Consider the following 19447-nt stretch of genomic DNA (forward strand, 5'->3'; position numbering starts at 1 on the left):
TTTTTAAATGCAGTTTTTGTGGTAATTTTAGGCGCCTTGGCTGATATTCAGGTCAGTTTATACTCAAGTATATACGGGATCTTTGCAGTCTTTTAAAACAATTAGCGCATATCATTGAAACAGTGCAAATGTGTTGTGGAGATACATGTTGTGATCCCCTGAAGACTGTTGCTGGAAGGCAACTGTCTTGCTGCCAGCACTGTGTGGTTTATGTTGTGATATAACCACATCTTACTTCTGCGTTACCCTCCAAAGCGAACCTTTTCCTTTTTTGCTATATGTTGACAGCCGTATTAATTTGCAATGGCCGTGGGATGTTATTTGATGAGGTTTGTGTTGACACTGTCTTGCACTGCGTGATTTTGCCTTGTTGCTCCCACAGCCACTTCCCCACGGGTGACTTCTGAGTTGGAGCAAGCTCGGCCCCAGACCAGCGGAGAAGAGGAGTTACAGTTGCAGCTGGCACTGGCCATGAGCAGAGAAGTGGCTGAGCAGGTCAGTGCCTCCTGTGGTATTGGCCCTTGGGCACAGAGGCGTGGATTACAGGGAGGACCACAACATAACCCCTTGTCTTTAAGACGTTTTGGATGTGGTGCCAAGCTGAGACTTCATTTTACTATTGGTTGCCATCCACTGCCCTCCCTCAGGAAGGGAGCCAAGACATTTAGGAAACGTTTTTGGGGAAGTTACTGTCCAGGGAACAAATCAGTCAAAAGGACTTCCCAGAAACCCTTGTGCCACCATGGCCAGCATTCTGGCTGCTTTGTGCATAGTGTGCATATCCTTTTTGAGGTTTGGAATACCTTGGGCAGATGTGTAGGAAAGAGGGATGTCCTACAAGGCAAGGGGTTTGGTGGGTTTACCCTAGGAGGGCAATTTGCAGAGATATAACAGGAAATCCCCAAATGCTCAGATACCCAGAAAAAAAGCTAGCAAGAAAGAAGAAAAGGGATTTTTAAAAAGTGCTAGTATTCTGATGATGGAAGTACATGTAATCTTAACTGTTTTTTTTTACTTCCCAATTCTTCTTTAATAAACATAGATGACTTTTAAATGGGGGTACAGCAGAAATTAAAATTCCTTTCTGAAACCATCCTTCATGCTAGCTGCCATTGTCAGGTTTATGTTCACAGAACTTGATGAAAAAGATATGCAGTATCAAGATGAATATTGCATCTGCTCTCATTTGGAAACTGATGTCCAAAGAATATTATTAGGGGATTATGGCAAACATTTTTCCCACATTGCTTGTCTATTTATGCTGGGAAATAAGCTAAAATGCAACCATAGGACACAGCTTCAGTGATGGCCTCTCTGTCCCCGGCAGGAAAGTTACAGAGTCCTCTAGTCTGTGCATGCAGATGCATAGGAGAGGACTCTCTTGGAGAGGCAGGGCCCACACAGGTGATCCAATCCCTTTCAGTCAAGCAATCATATTTATGTGTTCTTTTCAATACAACATTTATGAATAGGAACATGTGTAAATAATTTGTTGTAAATCAGAGCTTTCTGGAATCCTGTGCAGTAGGAGGTGGAATGTTTATTCTTATACTTCTTCTTTCTGGGCTGTCTGATTTTGTGTTTCATTAGAAAGCATATTGATTTTATCATTAGAAAGAACAATGAAGCCTTTTTTAATGTGAAAAAAAAAATGTTTAATGTTCTTTCCCTAAGTGGTTGTGCCTGTTCCAATGTGCCTCGTGCCTGTTAAAAATGGTGTTGATAAAAAAAAAAAAAAGGGTGTTGAAATCTAATGTGACCCAGAGAGGAAAGAAGCTCCCAAGTGAGGTGTGTTTTTTTTTTTGGGGGGGGGGGGAACACAAATATTCCCTACTGCAAAGTAATATTGTTTCATAAGTTGTTCTTCAGTTATTCCTTTGAGATCATTCAGAATATAGTGTTATATTTCCTATTGCTGGCAAGAGTTGCTTTTTTTGTGTGTAGCAGTATTATTACATTAAAATCAGCTTCAAACTTCACTTATACAAAAGAGAAGAACAGCCACATATTGAGAGGTCAACATTTACTCATGGCTACCCAGGTGGGAGGGAGGATAAAAGGAGTGGCTGCTTTCAGAGCACTGGATTTCTTTTAATACTGATTTAAAGAAAATTGAAGCTAAGGGTTGCATAGCTGATTAATGTAATTAATCAAAAGCTGTCTATCTGTTAAAAATGGAAATGAAAACTGTGACACACACATCACACACACACATACATACACACATACGTACATACATACAGGTCTACATCACTTAACATCCACCATATGTTCTGTGAAATAGGACATTGTATACTTTGGCCGTTGTTCGAACACCATATATGTATAATGTTGTATTGGCACAACATCCAAGTCACATAATATCTGAAGTCACATGGCTTGTGTAGAGCTGCAGGCCTGAGCCCAGGCAGCTGGTACTTTTTGTAGCCATGCTCCATGGGCATAGATAGGGCTCCCAGCTGGGAAGAGGGAGTGAAGGAGTGTTTGTTGCTCCCTCTATTTTAGGCTTTTTGCAGTGGCAGGGGTCAAACCTGGGCTTAGAGCAACAGTCTTTAGCCCTATGAGCTGAAAGTATTTCCACCCTGAGACTCTCACTTCTGTTCAGATAGTGGGGCTGGGAGTTCCAAGTATGCACACATTCAGGAGTCATAGGAGTCCTCTTCTGCCCTGCCCCCTGCCAGTCTTTCATCACCAGGGACACCTTGTGAATCCCTTCACCACCATAAAGCCCTACTTCACTTCCATGATCATCAGCATGACTCTTGGTCCTGAGTTGTTTTCTCAGCCACCAGTAGGGGAGGCCCTAGATCACCAAGATGTCCAAGAAGTAGAGAAGGCACCACCATCTCTCCAGGCAGACATTCCTGGGGTAAAGGTAGAAGAGGACACCGGGTGCTTTAGAACCTGCTGAAGGCCCTTTGGTGAGTCAGGTGTCAGGGCAGCTTTGGGACCAGAGGCCATTCAGGGGACAACTCCTGCAGGAATAAGAGCCCAAGTGGCAGTAGTCTCAAGTAGGCTGAGCTGGGTAGCTTCTTTAACCTGAGCATGGACTTAGGGGACCACAAGTGTGTAGGGTGGGATGCCACACCATAGTGTGACTGACAAGCGCTTCAGGCATAACCCGTTACTATTGAAGCACTAGCACATGCACATAAGCAAGAAGCCCTATGATTGGAACCAGGGCAACAAGGCCTTCAGCTACAGCTCCCACTTCATACAGCACCAGCATATACACAACAACAAGAAACTATGTTTGTATGATGAGTATGACTAGACCTATACCCAGAACTCCAACCTGGTATGGTACTAATGGCTGCATACAGATAACCAATGTGGCAAAGCCTTTATCTGGAACATTGTGCTCATTAGCACCAAGTGTGTCCATAGCCAGGAAGTTCTATGAATGTTACTACTATGGTAAGGTCCTCTGAACCTATTCCCACTTCCAGCACCTATCCACCCACACAGTTGAGAAGTCTTTTGCCTGCAGCATACAGTATCTGGGGCAAGGTCATTGGCCAGAACTCATAGATCGTCCAGCAGCAGAAGATCCATTACTAAGAGTAGGTGAAAACAACGGGCTATGGATGGTAAGGTATTTCTCCTATGTTAGGCTCCATAGGGAAGCGCTCCTGCCTGACCACCCCTGCATAACCACTAGTTCTGCATGTCCAGTGTCCTCAGGGAATCCATTCTGGTTGCTACAAAATTGATTAGGGATGGCTGTGGAGGGGCTGAATGAATCCTTGAAACTACTGCCCTGAGATAATTCTAAATTTATAAACTAAAAATAACCCCTGAAGTCTTTTAAAGACCAAACAATAGTTAATTTAATTAGTAAAGATTATCTGCCCTTCCTCTCTAGCCACAGGCAAGGGCCTTCAACAGCTTTACTATCAGACAAAGAGCATTGTCAACTTGATCAAACTTGATACTTGGTCAGTTGACCTCCCTCTTGACCCAACCTGAATTTGTTTTAGGCTCAAGTATTTCTTGCTTATTCCATGACAAGAATTTGTTCCCTGGCTTCCTAATTATTGAATGTGCTTTTGTTTTGGGGTTTGTTTTTTTTAGATCATTTTATTTGGGGCTCTTAAAACTCTTGTTACAGAAGGTGCTCTTTTCTTTCTTACTATTATTTGTATTTTTATCTTTGCATCATTGTTATTCAATCCATACCACTTTATTTTTGTTTTTATTGTTTCTGTTGGTGTGTTAAACAGGGTTCTCTAGAGAAACAAAACCAGGACACACTAATAATTATATATATTTATATATAGATAGATAACATAAGAAATAAACAGTTAATCTGTAAAGCAGTACAAATGGCTCAGTGAAACTCACTTCCATGAGACAGCTAGTACACTGGCACCCTTCCAAGTCTTGAGGGCCACTGGATTGTCCTCTGTAGAGCAATTCAGGCTCTCCGGCCCCAGGCAGCAAATAGCAAGGCAGGTCACCAACAGTCAGCCAGAAGACAGGGTCCGACATTCCCCTGCACAAGAGATGTACATTCCAGGAGCATGATAAAGCAGGTCTTGAAGGAACCTCAAGTTATAGCGACACAGTCCATGTGTTAGGTGTCCCACAGGTAGTGTAGCTTGCAAAGGGAGGCACAGAACAAGAAAGGCAGTCGCACACTGGTCGGATGATCAAAGAGCAAGACAAAGAGAGGCGAGGCTCGCCGAGCCATTTATCTCTCCGCCCTTCAATTAATCTTTCATGTGTTCATTGGCCATGTTGGCACAACAAACCTACCTATCACAGTTGGGTTTCCAAGTTTGTGAAGCACAGAAGGAGTAGATGCATAGAGATATAACTGATGCAATGATTTATAGGAGTCGGGGGGTTGGGAGTTATGGAAGGTGAGGTGATTTGGGGAGCAAACAGTGAATGTGGGAGGGGGAAGAAAGCACTAGAACGGATTGATTATGCAACTCATTTTAAAATTGTTTTAACTATAGAAGTATACAATATGTGAGGGGGCGCAGGGAGGGAGGGGAAACAGTGAGCTGATACCAAGGGCTCAAGTGGAAAGCATATGTTTTGAGAATGATGATGGCAACAAATGTACAAATGTGCTTGACACAATGGATGTATTTATGGATTGTGAGAAGTGTTGTACGAGCCCCCAATAAAATGATAAAAAAAGAAAAAAGAAAAGAAAACCATGGGAAAAAATAGAAAACATATTTGACCAATGGTTACCATAGGGAAAACGTTTTTACATAAGGGGCATTGAGTTTTATGTCAGTGGTGGTAGAATAATTTGGAAAAGGATATCAATAATGGCTGCACAACATGAAGAGTATAATCGACAATGAATTACACATGTAGAAGTTGTGGAATTGGAGAATGTTCTGTCCTGTATATGCTTGTCACAATTAGGAAAAAAAAACATGAATAACAGTGACCACAAGGAAGAAGAAAATGTTTTAGAATTGAATATGATGACAGTTGTACAACTCTTCTTGATATTGGATTATTGACATGTGGATGAAGTGCCAATAAAACGGATTTAAAAAAAAATGATATCTGCTTTGAGAATTGTGCTTTTCTAAAGAATTAGATGGGATCTTATTGACAATAGCAATTTGAAAGGTCTCTTTGGAAGCTTTGAGGGGAGTGAGATTATGTTAATGGAGGAATAATTCAAAAAAGGAGGGTCAGACTGGTTGCATTACTTGCAGTACTTAATCAGTGTCACTGACTTGTACATGTTGAAATTGCTGAATTGCTGTGTGCTTTGCTGTTATATTCTCAACAACCACAACACAATTATATAATCTATTACTTTTTAAAAAATCAGCTTCAAGTTTAAGTTGTCCCTCTGCAGGAAGAACGCCTCAGACGGGGGGATGACCTCAGATTACAGATGGCACTCGAAGAAAGTCGAAGAGACACAGTTAAAGGTCCAAAAAATAAAGAGGTAAGAGCTTCATTGGGAAGAGCAAGGTTGCTGTGGAAATGCCTCATCCCAGTCCTACAGCACATTGTGATGTGCAGTGTTTCCAGAGTGCAGATTTGCCTTTTCATTAAAAAATGCCCTGGTGTCTACGGTAGCAAGAATAAGGTGAGGATATAGCTGAAAACATGTCTGAGTACTATGACTTGCCCCTTTGTATTACATCCTTGCTTTTCCCCTGCCCCCTCCCCAACCCCTGATCAATTCTACATCTCACACTCCCTAAGATAGATGGGAATGGGCAGTGGGCCTGGTCACTTGGGTTCACAATGCTCCAACCCCCACCCACCTCAGCAGGTAATCACAAACAGTGGACCTGGTTATTTGGGTTCACAGTCTATCCATTAACCAAGAGATACGTAATGAGCCAGTTCCACATGCGATATGGAGTTGGGGTCCTCTTCCTGTAGTTAAGGGGCTTGGTGAATAGTTAAGACAAACATATGGAGCTTTGTTGTGATTGTAATAATCTAAGTGAACCCTGATGGCATAGTGGTTAAGTGCTCAACAGCTAGCTAACTGTATGGTCATCATTTCAAACCCACTAGACACTCCTGGGGAGAAAGATGGTGCCAGTCTGCTGCCATAAAGATTATACCTTTGGAAACCCTATGGGGCAGTCCTACTCTGTCCTTCAAGGTCTCTGTATACCTGAATCGACTTGATGGCAATGGGTTTGTGTTTGGAAGCAATAAAAAAATCTATCTTCTTTTTGTCTCAGAAGTACAGTTCCCACCCACAGCAGACTACTCTGTTGGAGTTAATGGATGCTCTCCCCAATTCGGTCCCTATGAGCCAGAAAGCAGAGGCTTGGGGCTTGGTACCCACAGCTAGCCAGACCAACCCTTGGGGTGGGCCAGCGATCTCAGCAAGCACCTCGGACCCCTGGCCATCATTCGGTAAGAACCCTTGGTTTTTCCTCTGAGGCTGCCTGCTGGCTTGGTGAGGAGTAGCATGAAGAGCTCTTTTTTCTTTTTCATTAGGCTGAAGTGGGGTCCTTGTTGGGTTAATTGTGATGAATTCTGAGTGCTCTCCAGGCATATGCAGTATTGTCAACAGAGTGAGCCCTTCTTTTTTGGGAACTGTGCACAGCACTCCATCTCTTTCTGTGTCAGATGGTTCTGCTTTGGTAAAGGGAATTCTTCCTCTCTGTTTCCTGTGTGCAGCAGAGAAGACTTGTCCCTTTCCCCAGCCATGTTTCAACTCTCTTAGCCTTCTAAGTATTTTCAGCACCCCAGTCTAAGGAGCTATGGCAGGAAACATATGTCAAATTACTGTAACAGGCTGGAAAGTAGGATGTGCTTAGCAATACTGCTAATGATTCGCGATAAATCCTGAGATACATACATTACTGTAATTCCTATTGTTTAAAGCAGCCTAGTAGCATACGTGGGTATTCTAAAACTCTGTTTGATAGAAATTTCAGAGAACTTGTCTCCGATTTGAAACATGACTATGACATGACCAGCTGATCTGTGATGATAGCCTTAACCTGTGAGTGTCTTCATTAGTAGACAGAGGGCCCAGGCCTCATAGGCCTATGATGACCCTGGCCCATTACTTTTGAGTTCCCCATTTTCTCTGTGGGCTTTCTGACTGAGAACTTTGAATTGTGCATTCTGTGCCTGTTTTCCCAAACTGAAACTATCTTTTATATTAAGCTTGGTCCCCTGGATATTTGCTAAGGTGTGCCAAATGCCAGGTCCTGTCTTCCTATACAAGGACTCAAAGACAGACAGGAAATATGCAGAAAAAGGCTTGTGCCCTCAGACCATGGTCTGTTCTGGCATACTGGCTACATTCGATCACATGCTGGTTCAGCACATCAGCAGATGCAGGACAAACTTCTTGAGGGGAATCTTCAAGGAATTATAGGAGAAGCGAGCGTGTTTCTAACAGAGAACTGAAGTCACCAGAGCATAGAACTCTAGTTGTGGTGGGCACAGGGCACTGCCCAGTGTGAGGGGACAAGGGGAGCCCAAGCCCATCCATGTATACAGCTTGGGAAGAAGTTGGGACCTGGCCCTGTAGTCCTGGATGCCCTTTGGCAATGGTATTGGCCCCATTGATACAGCCAGAGTTCCTTGGGCCTTTCGGGACAAATCCCAGGCTGAATATCCCAGTTTTCATTAGCAGGGCTGCTCATAGGTGCTTTGTGAGAAGAACCATGAGAAGACATGAAGGTAGCTGCTGGGTGGCATCCCCACTGTACTGGGGGAATAAAGGGTTGCCGCCATGTGCCTACCTACAGTAGGTATAGATCATATTGAGGGGAGGGAGCAGGCAGTGCTGGGGGATGAGTGGTGCTGGAGTGCTTGGGGAGGGTATAGCAAGGGGTGGGCTCCTGGATGCAGTAGCTTCTGGTTTTACTTTTCAACTTGAATCTACTTTTATGGTATGATGGATACCTTAAGTTATGGATAGGATGTTCTTTAAGATGGAGAGATTTTTTTCAATCCGTTTCAAATATTTTAGAGTGGATCAGTAAGCAAGTGAGTGTTTTTTGTTTCTTTCCCAGTGTTGAGAAAAGAAAATGGTCATACCAGGTAAGTTTAATAAATTGTGCTGAGCTGGAGAGACACTTGGAATCTGGATGGTAGTTGAGAGATTTTTCATTTCCTGTATTATTATTTTAGCTATTTGACTTGCCCATGTATATGATACCTTCTCAGGAAAGACAGACATATTCTATTAGAAATGAGCAAGTTGGCATATACTTTTGGCTGGTGGAACAATGCTTAGACTGAATATCCAGGACTGATCTGGGGATCTGACTGGGCAGTGGCTTCTGCACAGAGGAGCTGCAGAAGTTTTCCTTCGGCAGAATCACAGTGGTGGATCAGGGGTCCAGTGTCCTCTAATCATCACAAGTCTAACAACATTGTGGGTATTTCCAAGACCTGTAGACACAATCAACAAGGGGCCAGGCCCAGGCTGCTGTGTAGGAAAGGATATGATGGGGACACTGGCAGTGAGACATCTGGTATCTGGGGCACCCAGGCATCACCTGGGAATGCTGGCCCATGTGGGACTGCATTACCAGTTTTTAAAAATTGAGATAAAATTCACATACTAGAAATTTACCAATTTAACCATTTGAAAGTATGTAATTTGATACATTCAGTGTTTTGTAACCATCATCACTATCTAATTCCATAATTTTTCTTCTTGCCAAAGGGAAACCTTATGCCTATCTAGCAGTCACTCTTCACAGTTACTCTTCATTCCAGCCCCTAGCCCATGGCAACCATTAATTTACTTTTTATCTCATTTGCCAGTTCTAGACATTTCATAAAATAGGAATCATATGTGACTCTGTGTTTGCCTTGTTCACTTGGCAACATGTTTTAGCATCGTTCATCCATGTGTTAACATATATTAATGCTTTATTTCTCTTTATAGGTGAGTTAATATTCCATTGTTGGTTCATCCATTAATTTATAAACATTTGTATTTTTTTACTATTATTAATCTAATATTTTAAGAAAATGTTGGAATTAAGAATCCACTTAAAATCGTTGGCAATGAGTTTTTAAAAAGAGCATGATTCATTCTAATCAAAATATGTCTGTGGGTGGAAATGTGTATGTAACTTATGGACCTCCATCTTGTGACCACTTGCACTTGCCAGTGACCTCAGCAGGAAGCTGAGGCACCAAACCCAGAGAGAATGTTAGTTCCTAAGGGATCATTTAGCTCGTTAGGACAGATTCAGAGCCAGAGCATCAGTCCTGGGCTGATCCTACCTTCCAAGCTGTTGCAAACTCCTTATGTGGACCTGGCTTTTTTAGAAAAGTATTATCAAACTCTAGCACCAGAGAGAACCATTGTTAAAATATTAGCTTAACTATTTCCTTTTTTTGTTTGTTTTTGTTGTGTTTTTTGGCGGGGGGCACTTGTGTTTTTATAAAGTTAAGGTCATGTTGCATATGCAGTTATATATGTGTATGTAATTTCTCCGTTTTGATTTCTTTCCCTTCTTCGTGAGCACACCTGCATGCATGTTCTGTCTCTCATAGCACTTTCTCCTTTTTACCGTTCTAGCTCTCACAGCACACACTACTTTTCTTCTGGTTCTGTAATTCATTGCACTGTCCACACCGAACTCACCGAGAATGCTCAGGATCATGGGTTTTACTGAAGAATTAATAGCTTACCATTCAGGTATGCAGTTCAAGTGAGAAATGCTCAGGATACAGTTGTTCAGTCAGGACAAGTTACAAAGGTCTTTTAGGACTGCTAGAGAATGCCCAAAGGGCATTCCATTCCACTGCATGCATCATTCTAAAGGCACTCCATCAGCAAACCTGATCCCCGAAATAAGTGCTCAGAGCACCCCAGTCCACAAGCCAGCCTCCTGCCCCAAAGCACTTTCTTTACTTGCTCCGGGCTGGAACATCCACTGCTTTATCTCTTGATCTGGTTCCTGGTTCTCCTGCTGCTGCTCCTCTGTCACTCCTCTGGTGGCAAAGCTATCTTACAGATCAAGGAGGCTAACTGTTCAAGGATTTCAGGGTCAAGAGGATGCGCTCCATCCAGGTTTCTTCTTGGCAGTGAAATCCTCCCCTTCTACTTCTACCATGGCCCATTTGATAACCAACAGGATGGCAATCACAATGAATCCCATCTGTATCTTGCCCCATTTTCTCTTACCCAGATGCATCAGGAAAAGGTTGTTTTGTGCGAGTTACAGAGACTGTGGCTAGAACAGCCATATAGATAATTCATTACACCGCATCAGGCAAACTTGTTCCATCATAATCCATTCAATATCCTGTTGTTGTTCACAAGGAGAACACTCTGCATTGGGGTTGAAACCACTCTTTTCTTTTGAATGCTCATATCTTCAGGAAGAATGTCTTTCCCCCAGTTCTCAACTCCACTGCAGCTTTTTAACATTGCTTTTATTCCATTTGCGAAACCTGGTGGTGTAGTGAATTAAACTTTGGACTGATAATTGCAAGATCAGTAGTTCAAACCCACCAGCTAATCTGCATGAGAACAATAACAATCTCTGCCCTTATAAGCATGTATAGCCTCAGAAACCCAAAGGGGCATTCTGCCCTATAGGGTCCCGTAAGTATCAGAATCAACTTGATAGAAGTGAGTTTGGTTAGTTTTCTACTCCATCTTCCATTGATGAGGGTCTAGTGTGAGCACTTGGGATTAGAGTTACTGATTTACTCTTGCCATGTCCATAAATTTGAAAGATTATTTTCCCATTTACTAGTAGCACCTTCTTGATGAAAGGAAACACATTTGAAAGCCACTTTTTGTAGTTAGCCCACCATGACTAGCTCTTTCCAAGTAGCCCTGGGGGCAGCTCAGCCAGGTGGCCTCAGGAGGACTTGTTCAGGGCTGAGAAGGGGGAAGTGGGTGCTTGCCAGGTCAATAAAGGCACTTCCTCCTAGTCTCAGACACAAAGAGCTGCCACCTGGTAGCAGGGCTTATATCCTGGTGATTCAAAAGGCTTGGGTGTCTCTCTGTTTACAACCCCACTCTCTCTTCCCTCCTGGATGAGGACAGAAGCAGGTGTTGTTGCTGGCTTGTTGGTGACCCCTACAAAGGCACCACTCTTCTGTTTGCTCCCCCCAACCCCCAGTGCCTATGAATAATTTATTTGTGAGGATGTGGGACAAACAGGCCAGTAGTCGGTGCAAATAGGTCCACAGAGTTCTCTGTGAATAGGTCCACAGAGCTAGAGGCCAGACCCTCTGGTGCTTCTGTGTTCCATCCCCACTTCCTCTCATTTATTCACACTTTCAATAAGCACTTATTCATTGGGTATGTAGATGGCCCAAATTCTGCCTAGGGCTCAGAAGGGAGCACACAGAGAAGCCTGGGAGAGAATCTATAGATCAGTGGAGTTGGAGGACAAGAGCACTGTGTCAGCTTCTGCATGGGCCACTCTCCAGGCAGCTCGTTTGGATCTCTTAGTGCCCATACAAGGAAAAAAGGATGTTTTCTGTCCCCAGGCTTTGCTTGAAGGAAGTGAGGTACAACAGTGTGTCCTACTGGTGCGGCCCCTAGCCTAGCAGAAAGTCAGCACCAGTCCCTGAGCTATTTGTATTTCTGTGCTTGTCTTGGTTATCTATTAATAGTTTGGGTGTGGCCAGGGTTAAACCAAACACTGCTTTCTTCCCTGAGGGAAATGAGGCTCCTGGAGCTTGGCTTAAATTGAGCACATTCCTGCATTGGACTGACAGGAGTAGGGGACTCCGCCTCCTAGGCCAGGCTTTACTAGTTCAATACTGAGCCTAATATAGGGTGCTGATTTTTAAACTCCTCGGGAACGCCCTTGTTTTGTTGTTAGAGCAGCAGGTTGGACAAGGGAATCTGGGCTTGTGGAAAATAGCAGAGGGCATGGAACCATGTCTAGCAGGAATGCAGCCTCTGCCTGGAGGTTGAGCCTGCTGATTTGGGAGGTTGGAAGTAAGCATGTACTGAGTCCAAGGAAACACTGGGGTCTGTGTGTGCAGCATACTGGTATATCAGGAATTGGACTGTTCATAGTAGAAAGAGTTCTTCCAGAGGTGTTACAGGGGTTTAACTCTTAGAAATGAAAGTGTGTCACTTGTGGTATATTTAGAACCTTGCTTGCCAAGAGTATGTGCAGAGGAGCTCTTGTTTTTGCTCACATGCACACATCTGTGCACAAGTGTGTGCAATCATTGAAGACTCTCAAGTATAGCTGGGAAGGTGAAGCCCAAGGGGCCAGGGTCAAGGTATACCCCAAGACTTGAAAAACTTGTTCTAATGTCCCTGCCCTAGGAGGCCTCCCCTTAACTGTGGTGATGACTCACATTTAGACTGCTCTTGACCTGGTCATCAGTGCCCACCACAATCATCCAGAGTTTGGTTTTATTTTCACTTCAGAGCCATATATAAGGACTGAAAGAGCCACTTATACCTCAAGAGGCACAGTTTACCAACCCCTGAACCATCCTGTGCCCAAGCCCGGTGATGCCATCCAGGTGTTGCTCGAGGGTAGACTTCCAGGACCATTATGGCAAAGCAGGGGTAATGTGTGGAAAACCATTGTTGTTTTCACTTTCTGCTTGTCTACATGCATAGCCTATGGTCATACCAAGATTCCAGACTATGGCCGTACTGTAGAGTGTTTAGGGAGGGGCCTAAGTACAATGGGGACTCAGTACTTCTTACCTGTTAGGTCTCCTGGGAGCTTCTAATGGTCCAGTGTTCAATCTTCCCCAGAATCTTTGTGTCGTGAGGCAGCATCAGTATTTACTAAAATTTCCCCAGAGACCTCCAGGGACAGCCACAATCCAAGGTACTGGCCTGGCAAATCCCACTGACTCAGATACGTGAAAGCATCAGTATATACTACTAGAGCAGATTAGTGATGGTTCGAATTTATGTGTCTGCATTGGCAACAGACATATACCTGGGTCCTTCTAGAATCAGACCATTGACTCCTGTGTTCAGATAACTCAGCCTTGAGGTTCTGTGCCTCCCTGCTCCTTTATCCCAAATCCCATCTTCCACTTGGCATCTTTCTGGGTTAGGCTCAGCTCTGGGTGAAGGCTAATGGCCCCTGCCCTCAGAGCATGCACTCAAAAAGTAGCAGAGGCTCCACAGCAAAAGCAGGTGGGGAAAGTTATATGGGGGTTCTGACCCTGGATTTGGATTCATGCTAGTGGTGGCAGATTAAATGGGTGGAGATGGCAGGGATGGGGTCATTCTTCCAAGTAAGCATCTCCAACCGAGTCAATTGGAGGAAGTAGTTAGGTCCTTGCACTACATTTATAACAGAAATAGATGCTCATAAGTAAACACTGTAATGCAGTTCCTTTCTGTTCTGCTCTCCCCGTGAATCATCTTATGCCCCTCAAGCCTTCAGCTCAAGGGCTTATGCAACCGAAAGCACCTGGCAGCATTGGCTCCATACCTGTGTCTGCAGTCCACAACTCAGAGAAATGAAAGTCTTTCTGTGACTCCTTAACTACTTCTGGGAGCTGGAGAGGGAGTCAGAATACTCCTCTACTAGGATCAGTCCCACCTTTTCTTCCTTGTAATGATTGGTGGGTTTGAATGCCAACTTTTCAGCAGCTGCATCCCTAGGGTTCTTTGTAGCTAACATTATGATTAATGGTGAAATGCTGGTCTTGATCCTTTTGATTAAGAACAAGACAAGGAAACTTGCTATCTGACAGTACCTCTATTTAATGTTGCAATGGCTGATCTGAGCCAGTGAAGTAAGGAGGGAAAAAAGGAAGTAGAAAGTGCAAGAACACTAAACAGTCATCATTTCCAGATGACATGATTATGGATATAAAGTGTAAAAATGTTGACAGCTAAATTACTTACAAGTTATTAGAATTCCAGTTAGTAGAATTAAAATTTTAGTAAGATTGCTTGGTACAGAAATCAGTGTAAGCTTTTTCTGTGTAACAGTACATAGAAAGAGGTTTTTAAAATAAGAAAGTTTTTTTGTTTTATTTCTTTTTTTGGTGGATTAAGCAGAAGAACTATCCATACCCTCTCATGAAAACGAGAGGAGTCTAGTAAAATAATGCAGATGACAATCATGGAACCCACAGCCTCAAAGTTGTGGATAGAGTAGATAAAATACTAATGAGAGGAAAAAACTGAATGAAAACAGAGAATAAAGAGCAATAAACTGCCATCTGGCATAACACAGCCATTTTAAATACTACAAGCAGTGTTCAGATAAGAGCAGGAACCAGATAACCAGCTTTGTTTGACCAGGACTACACCAACACTCATCTTGGTGACTAACGATCAGGTCAAAGAGCTGTGATTTCCTTTCTTACTTTGAACCACCTTCTGATGTCCAGAGGCAAGGCCCTACCCACCCCAATCCACTTTGGGGGCTGGTCATACCCTACCACCACCACTGCCAGTACTATACTGCTTCCCATCACCCTTTCTTTGTTTCTTCTTGGTTATATCATCCCATACCACCATCTTTTTCTTTTTCTTCCTCCTCCTTTGCCCATAGTTTTTTAAACCTTGTGGTGCCACTCCACCACCACCTCTTTCATTCATGTCCCATCATAGTCAGTGGTGCATATTCTTATGGAATATGCTGGGTTTCTGATGCAGCCATATACGGCAACTAATACTTTCCTAGTACTGGTTGTTATCTTTTTTTCCCTTCCCTTCTTAGTTCTTACCTCTTTTCTAACTCTATCCTTGTTTATCTCTTTATTCTTCCTCTCCTGGCCCCTATTTTATTCTTTATTTTCTCTCTTCTCTTTATACCCACCCCTTTCTCCCAAAGGATGGCAGTGCATATGCTAGAGTGAACTCTGTATCCCCGTTCTAACTCTGTTGTGCCAATACTGTGCCACTCCCTCCAACCCCCTTTTTCTGTTCTTCTTAGTTCTTCTCTCTCCACACTTGCTTTTGTTTTAATCAGAAAATTTTATTTCTTACTATTTCCTCCCTCCTTTTAAAAATACAGCATAGTAGTGCCCCACGACCTGTCACCTCCATGATTACTCTTGACTTTCTGTATTCTGTGGTATGCACTCTTGCAAAGCACTCCATACTCCTACTATAGCCATATTTGCTGGTTACAATACTGTGCTACTTTGGAGTTTGCTTATTTGTTTTATTCCATCTTTATCTCTAGCACCACTGGATTGATGCTAGATGGTGACCAACACCTACTCATCCTGCCTTCACCTGCTTTGTATGAACAGTCAATAGGGACTCGTGCCTGTTACGCCCATCTGCTACCAAATCTACCCAGATAGGTAGTTACTCACCCCATTGCTGGATAAACTAAAACAAAACAGAGTTAAAAAATAGGGTGAAGCAAATTAATATTGTAACACTATAATGTCTTAGAGACAGTAGACAACTTCAAATTCACATGCCCCCCCCCAAAAAAAAAAAAAAAAAAAGAAGAAGAAAGAACTAGACGCTTAAATCAGTGACTAGAGTGCAGGGCCACAAAATCTGTTGGAGAAATAAATGTTATTTCAGCCACCTACTTAGGCATTCAGAAGAATAATACTTAGATCCCTGTAGCAAGTTAGCAAAAATATCAAGAAAACCACAGACAAAATCATAGAAAGGACAGAAAAAATTCTGACAGGCTTTAGGAAAGCAGTACAGGAAATAATGAACAAAATAAATGGAAAATTAGGAATCATACAAAAATAGCAAATATAAGTCCTGAAGATGAATACAAAAATTAAATAAATAAATAATGCACTGGAATGGCAAGGAATAGAATGGAAATCAGAATTAGCAAAATTGAAGACAAATCTCTTAGAGGAATAATTAAAAACCAATCAGGTAAAAATGAAAGTCTAAGAATTATGTTTCACACTATCAAAACAATTTGCATGTAAACAGAATTTCAGTAGAAGAGACTTAAAAAAGAAAGCACAGAGAAAACTGTCCAAAAATTGGTTGGAAGAAAACGTCTCTGATATGACCAATGAGAAATATGCACTCAAGAAGCTCCACAAACCCCAAATAGGATAAATCTCAAAGAAAATCACCCAAATATATTATAATCAAACTCCTCAAACATATATAAAACCATAAAAAGCAATCATGATTTATATACCCTGCAAAATTATCCCTTGAATATATTTAAATCAAGATATTCCCAGATTAAAAGAAATTAAGGGAATTTGTAACAAATAAGCTGACTTTATTCAGTGAGCTAAAAGGGCTCCTTCAGACAGAGAATAAACAGTGCCAGACAATGATGAGTTGAAGACACCGAAAAATATCACCTGGAATTCAACCCAGATATATTGTGGCTGTTGTTAAGTGCTGCCAAGTTGGCTCTGATGCATAGTGACCCTACATAAAAACAACAACAAAACTGGCTGGTTTTGTGCCACCCTCCCAATTTTGTGTTTGAGCTTGTTGTTTCAGCCACTGCGTCTTCCTCTTTTTTGGCGATGCTACAGTTAACTAAGCATAATGTTCTTTTCCAAGAATTGGTCTTTGTACGTCTTCCATGACAGATGAACTTTTTCTTTTGGTAATTCATGGTACTTTCAATATTCCTCACTAGCACCATAATTCAAATCCATTCATTCTTTTGTGATCTTCGTTATTTGCTGTCCAGCTTCCACATGTATGTGAGGTGATCGAAAATACCATGACCTGGGTCATATGCACCTTACTCCTTAAAGTGATATCTTTGCTTTAAATAGGCATTGGGCAGCATATTTGCTCAATATGGTTTTTTGACTGCTTTTTCCAGGAGCATTGACTGTGTATCCAAGTAAAATTCAATCCTTGATAACGTCAGTCTTTTCTCTTTATCATGATGTTTTGAACTGGTTCAGCTGTGAGGATCTCTTTTTTCTTTACACTGAGTGGTAATCTATACTGAAGGTTATAGTCTTCTTCAATCTTCTATAGTGCGTCTAATCTTCAAAGCTGTCAGCAAGGAAGAGTATAATCTGTATATCACAGGTTGTTTGTTATGAGCCTCCTCGAAACCTGATGCTATTTTCTTCATATAGTCCAGCTTCTCGGATTTGCTCAATATGTTTTGTGGAAAACTGTCTTGGTCTATGTGTAGGTTCCTGTGAGCACAATTAAGTGTTTTAGAATTCCTATTCTTCTCAATGTTGTCCATAGTTTGTTAGGCTGCATACAGTTGAATTCTTTGGCACAGTCAATAAAGAACAAGTAAACATCTTTCTGGTATTCTCTACTTTCTGTCAAGAACTGTCTGACATTAGCAGTGATATTCCTTGTTTCACATCCTCTTCTGGATCCAGCTTGCATTTCTGGCAGTTTCTGGTTGATATGCTGATTCAATTATTATCTTCAGCAAAACTTTACATAGCAGCTGATATTGATGATATTATTCAATAATTTCTGTATTCTGTTGGGTCACCCTCTTTGGAATGGGTACAGATATAACTCTCTTCAGTCAGTTAGCTAGGTCGCTGTTTTCCCAAATACCTATGTGTACATTCTTGAGTACTTTCAGTTGAACATCAGTGCCTTCGGTGCAGCTTCGACTTCTTTCAGTACCATCAACTCTTAATCATATATTACCTCTTGAAATAGTTGTAGACCCAAGAAACCTATCAAGGCAAAAATCCTGTTATCAGCAAAGCACACACTGTGGCCAGGGTGGATGTCCAGGAACAGTCTGCATCCCATTTAACTGGACTGAGCTCTCCTCCATAGTAGCAAGTACAGTTGGGTATGACTTTGCAAGTAAAGCAGATCCTTTAATGCTCGGCTTTCTTTATGACCAGGTCAAAGACTCCTGTAAACAGTGGCCTGACCAGTACAACGGGTGTCCTTACTGGTCATGCAAATAACACGTAGACTTCTTCAGTTCAAATATCTTCACCACTGATAATTGAGGAAAGTATAAACTCTATATCTCAGATCCCTGGGACCCAGGATGGGAAAAAGGTGTTGCGGGAGGTCTGTATTACTACCGCTGGGACAAGAAACCCATAGCCACCCTAAAAAATCCACAGACAATATATCCAGGTTTTTCCCCCACCCAAGGAGCTAGATGAAGTTGCTGAAGAAATACGAAACAATGAACTTAATCTATTAACCCAAATAACAAAAGAGGACAACAACCCTCACCCTTTCAAATGGGTGAAACTGATCCAGGAAACAGCCCTCTTATTAAATGCTTCTGGAATAGAAAATTCATCCTTTTTTTTCTGCTTCCCTCCAATGTCCATTGTTGGCAGCCGTTCCGAAAGATTCCCTCCCCTCTGGTAATATTAGCAACACTTGTCCCGCTCCCATTCCTAATATATCATTATTGATCCCACAAGACCACGTTAATGTTAGCCACCCCCTGTGCTATTTACCCTCCACAGCACAGACCCAAAGCCTACCCAGCTGCAACCGCACCCAAAAGATTATAGGCTCACTCGAAGCCCCCCTAGGAGCCTATTTCTGGTGCAGTGGAACCCTCACAAAGTGCCTCAGTGCCTCCCACCACTCCCCTTGCCTCCCAGTCACTGCAGTCCCACAACTCACTATATATGGACAAGCTGAATTCCAGTGGCTGTGGGAACTAATATACTCGTTCTAACCCTCGAATCAAACGGGCACTATTCTTGCCACTATTAGTAGGGCTCAGTTTTGCTTTCTCCTTAGATACAGCCAGCATGTTGGGAGGAGTAATAGGACAAACTATTATTCAAGCTCAGACCTTTAATGACAAAATACAATTTGCTATGGATTCCACTTCTAACTCTCTTGTCTCCCTCCAAAGGCAGTTAACATCCTTAGCACAAGTCACCCTACAAAATCTCTGAGCCCTTGACTTACTTACAGCAGATAAGGGAAGAACATGCATGTTCTTTTTCCCCCCCCCGCATCATTTTATTGGGGCTCATACAACTCATATCACAAACCACATATACATCAATTGTGTAATGCACACTTATACATTCGTTGCCCTCATCATTCTCAAAACTCACTTTCCGCTTGGGTTCCTGGAATCAGCTCATTTTCTTTTTCCCCCTCCCCCTC

General features: G+C 42.4%; 1 protein-coding gene across 5 annotated transcripts in view; it reads left to right on the forward strand.

The window, feature by feature from the left end:
• Positions 1–19447, forward strand: part of EPN2 (epsin 2) — a 114265-nt gene that overhangs the window by 68388 nt on the left and 26430 nt on the right. For all 5 annotated transcript variants that reach the window (XM_045290268.1, XM_045290271.1, XM_045290270.1 and 2 more), the window contains exons 3-5: positions 383–495; positions 5837–5929; positions 6687–6864. In XM_045290268.1, coding sequence (XP_045146203.1) covers positions 383–495; positions 5837–5929; positions 6687–6864 — 384 coding nt within the window. The remainder of the gene's footprint in view (positions 1–382; positions 496–5836; positions 5930–6686; positions 6865–19447) is intronic.

This window comes from Echinops telfairi, unplaced genomic scaffold (genome assembly GCF_000313985.2).
Source record: "Echinops telfairi isolate 266 unplaced genomic scaffold, ASM31398v2 ScPeMD7_35;HRSCAF=133_1, whole genome shotgun sequence".
Taxonomy (NCBI): Eukaryota; Metazoa; Chordata; class Mammalia; order Afrosoricida; family Tenrecidae; genus Echinops; species Echinops telfairi.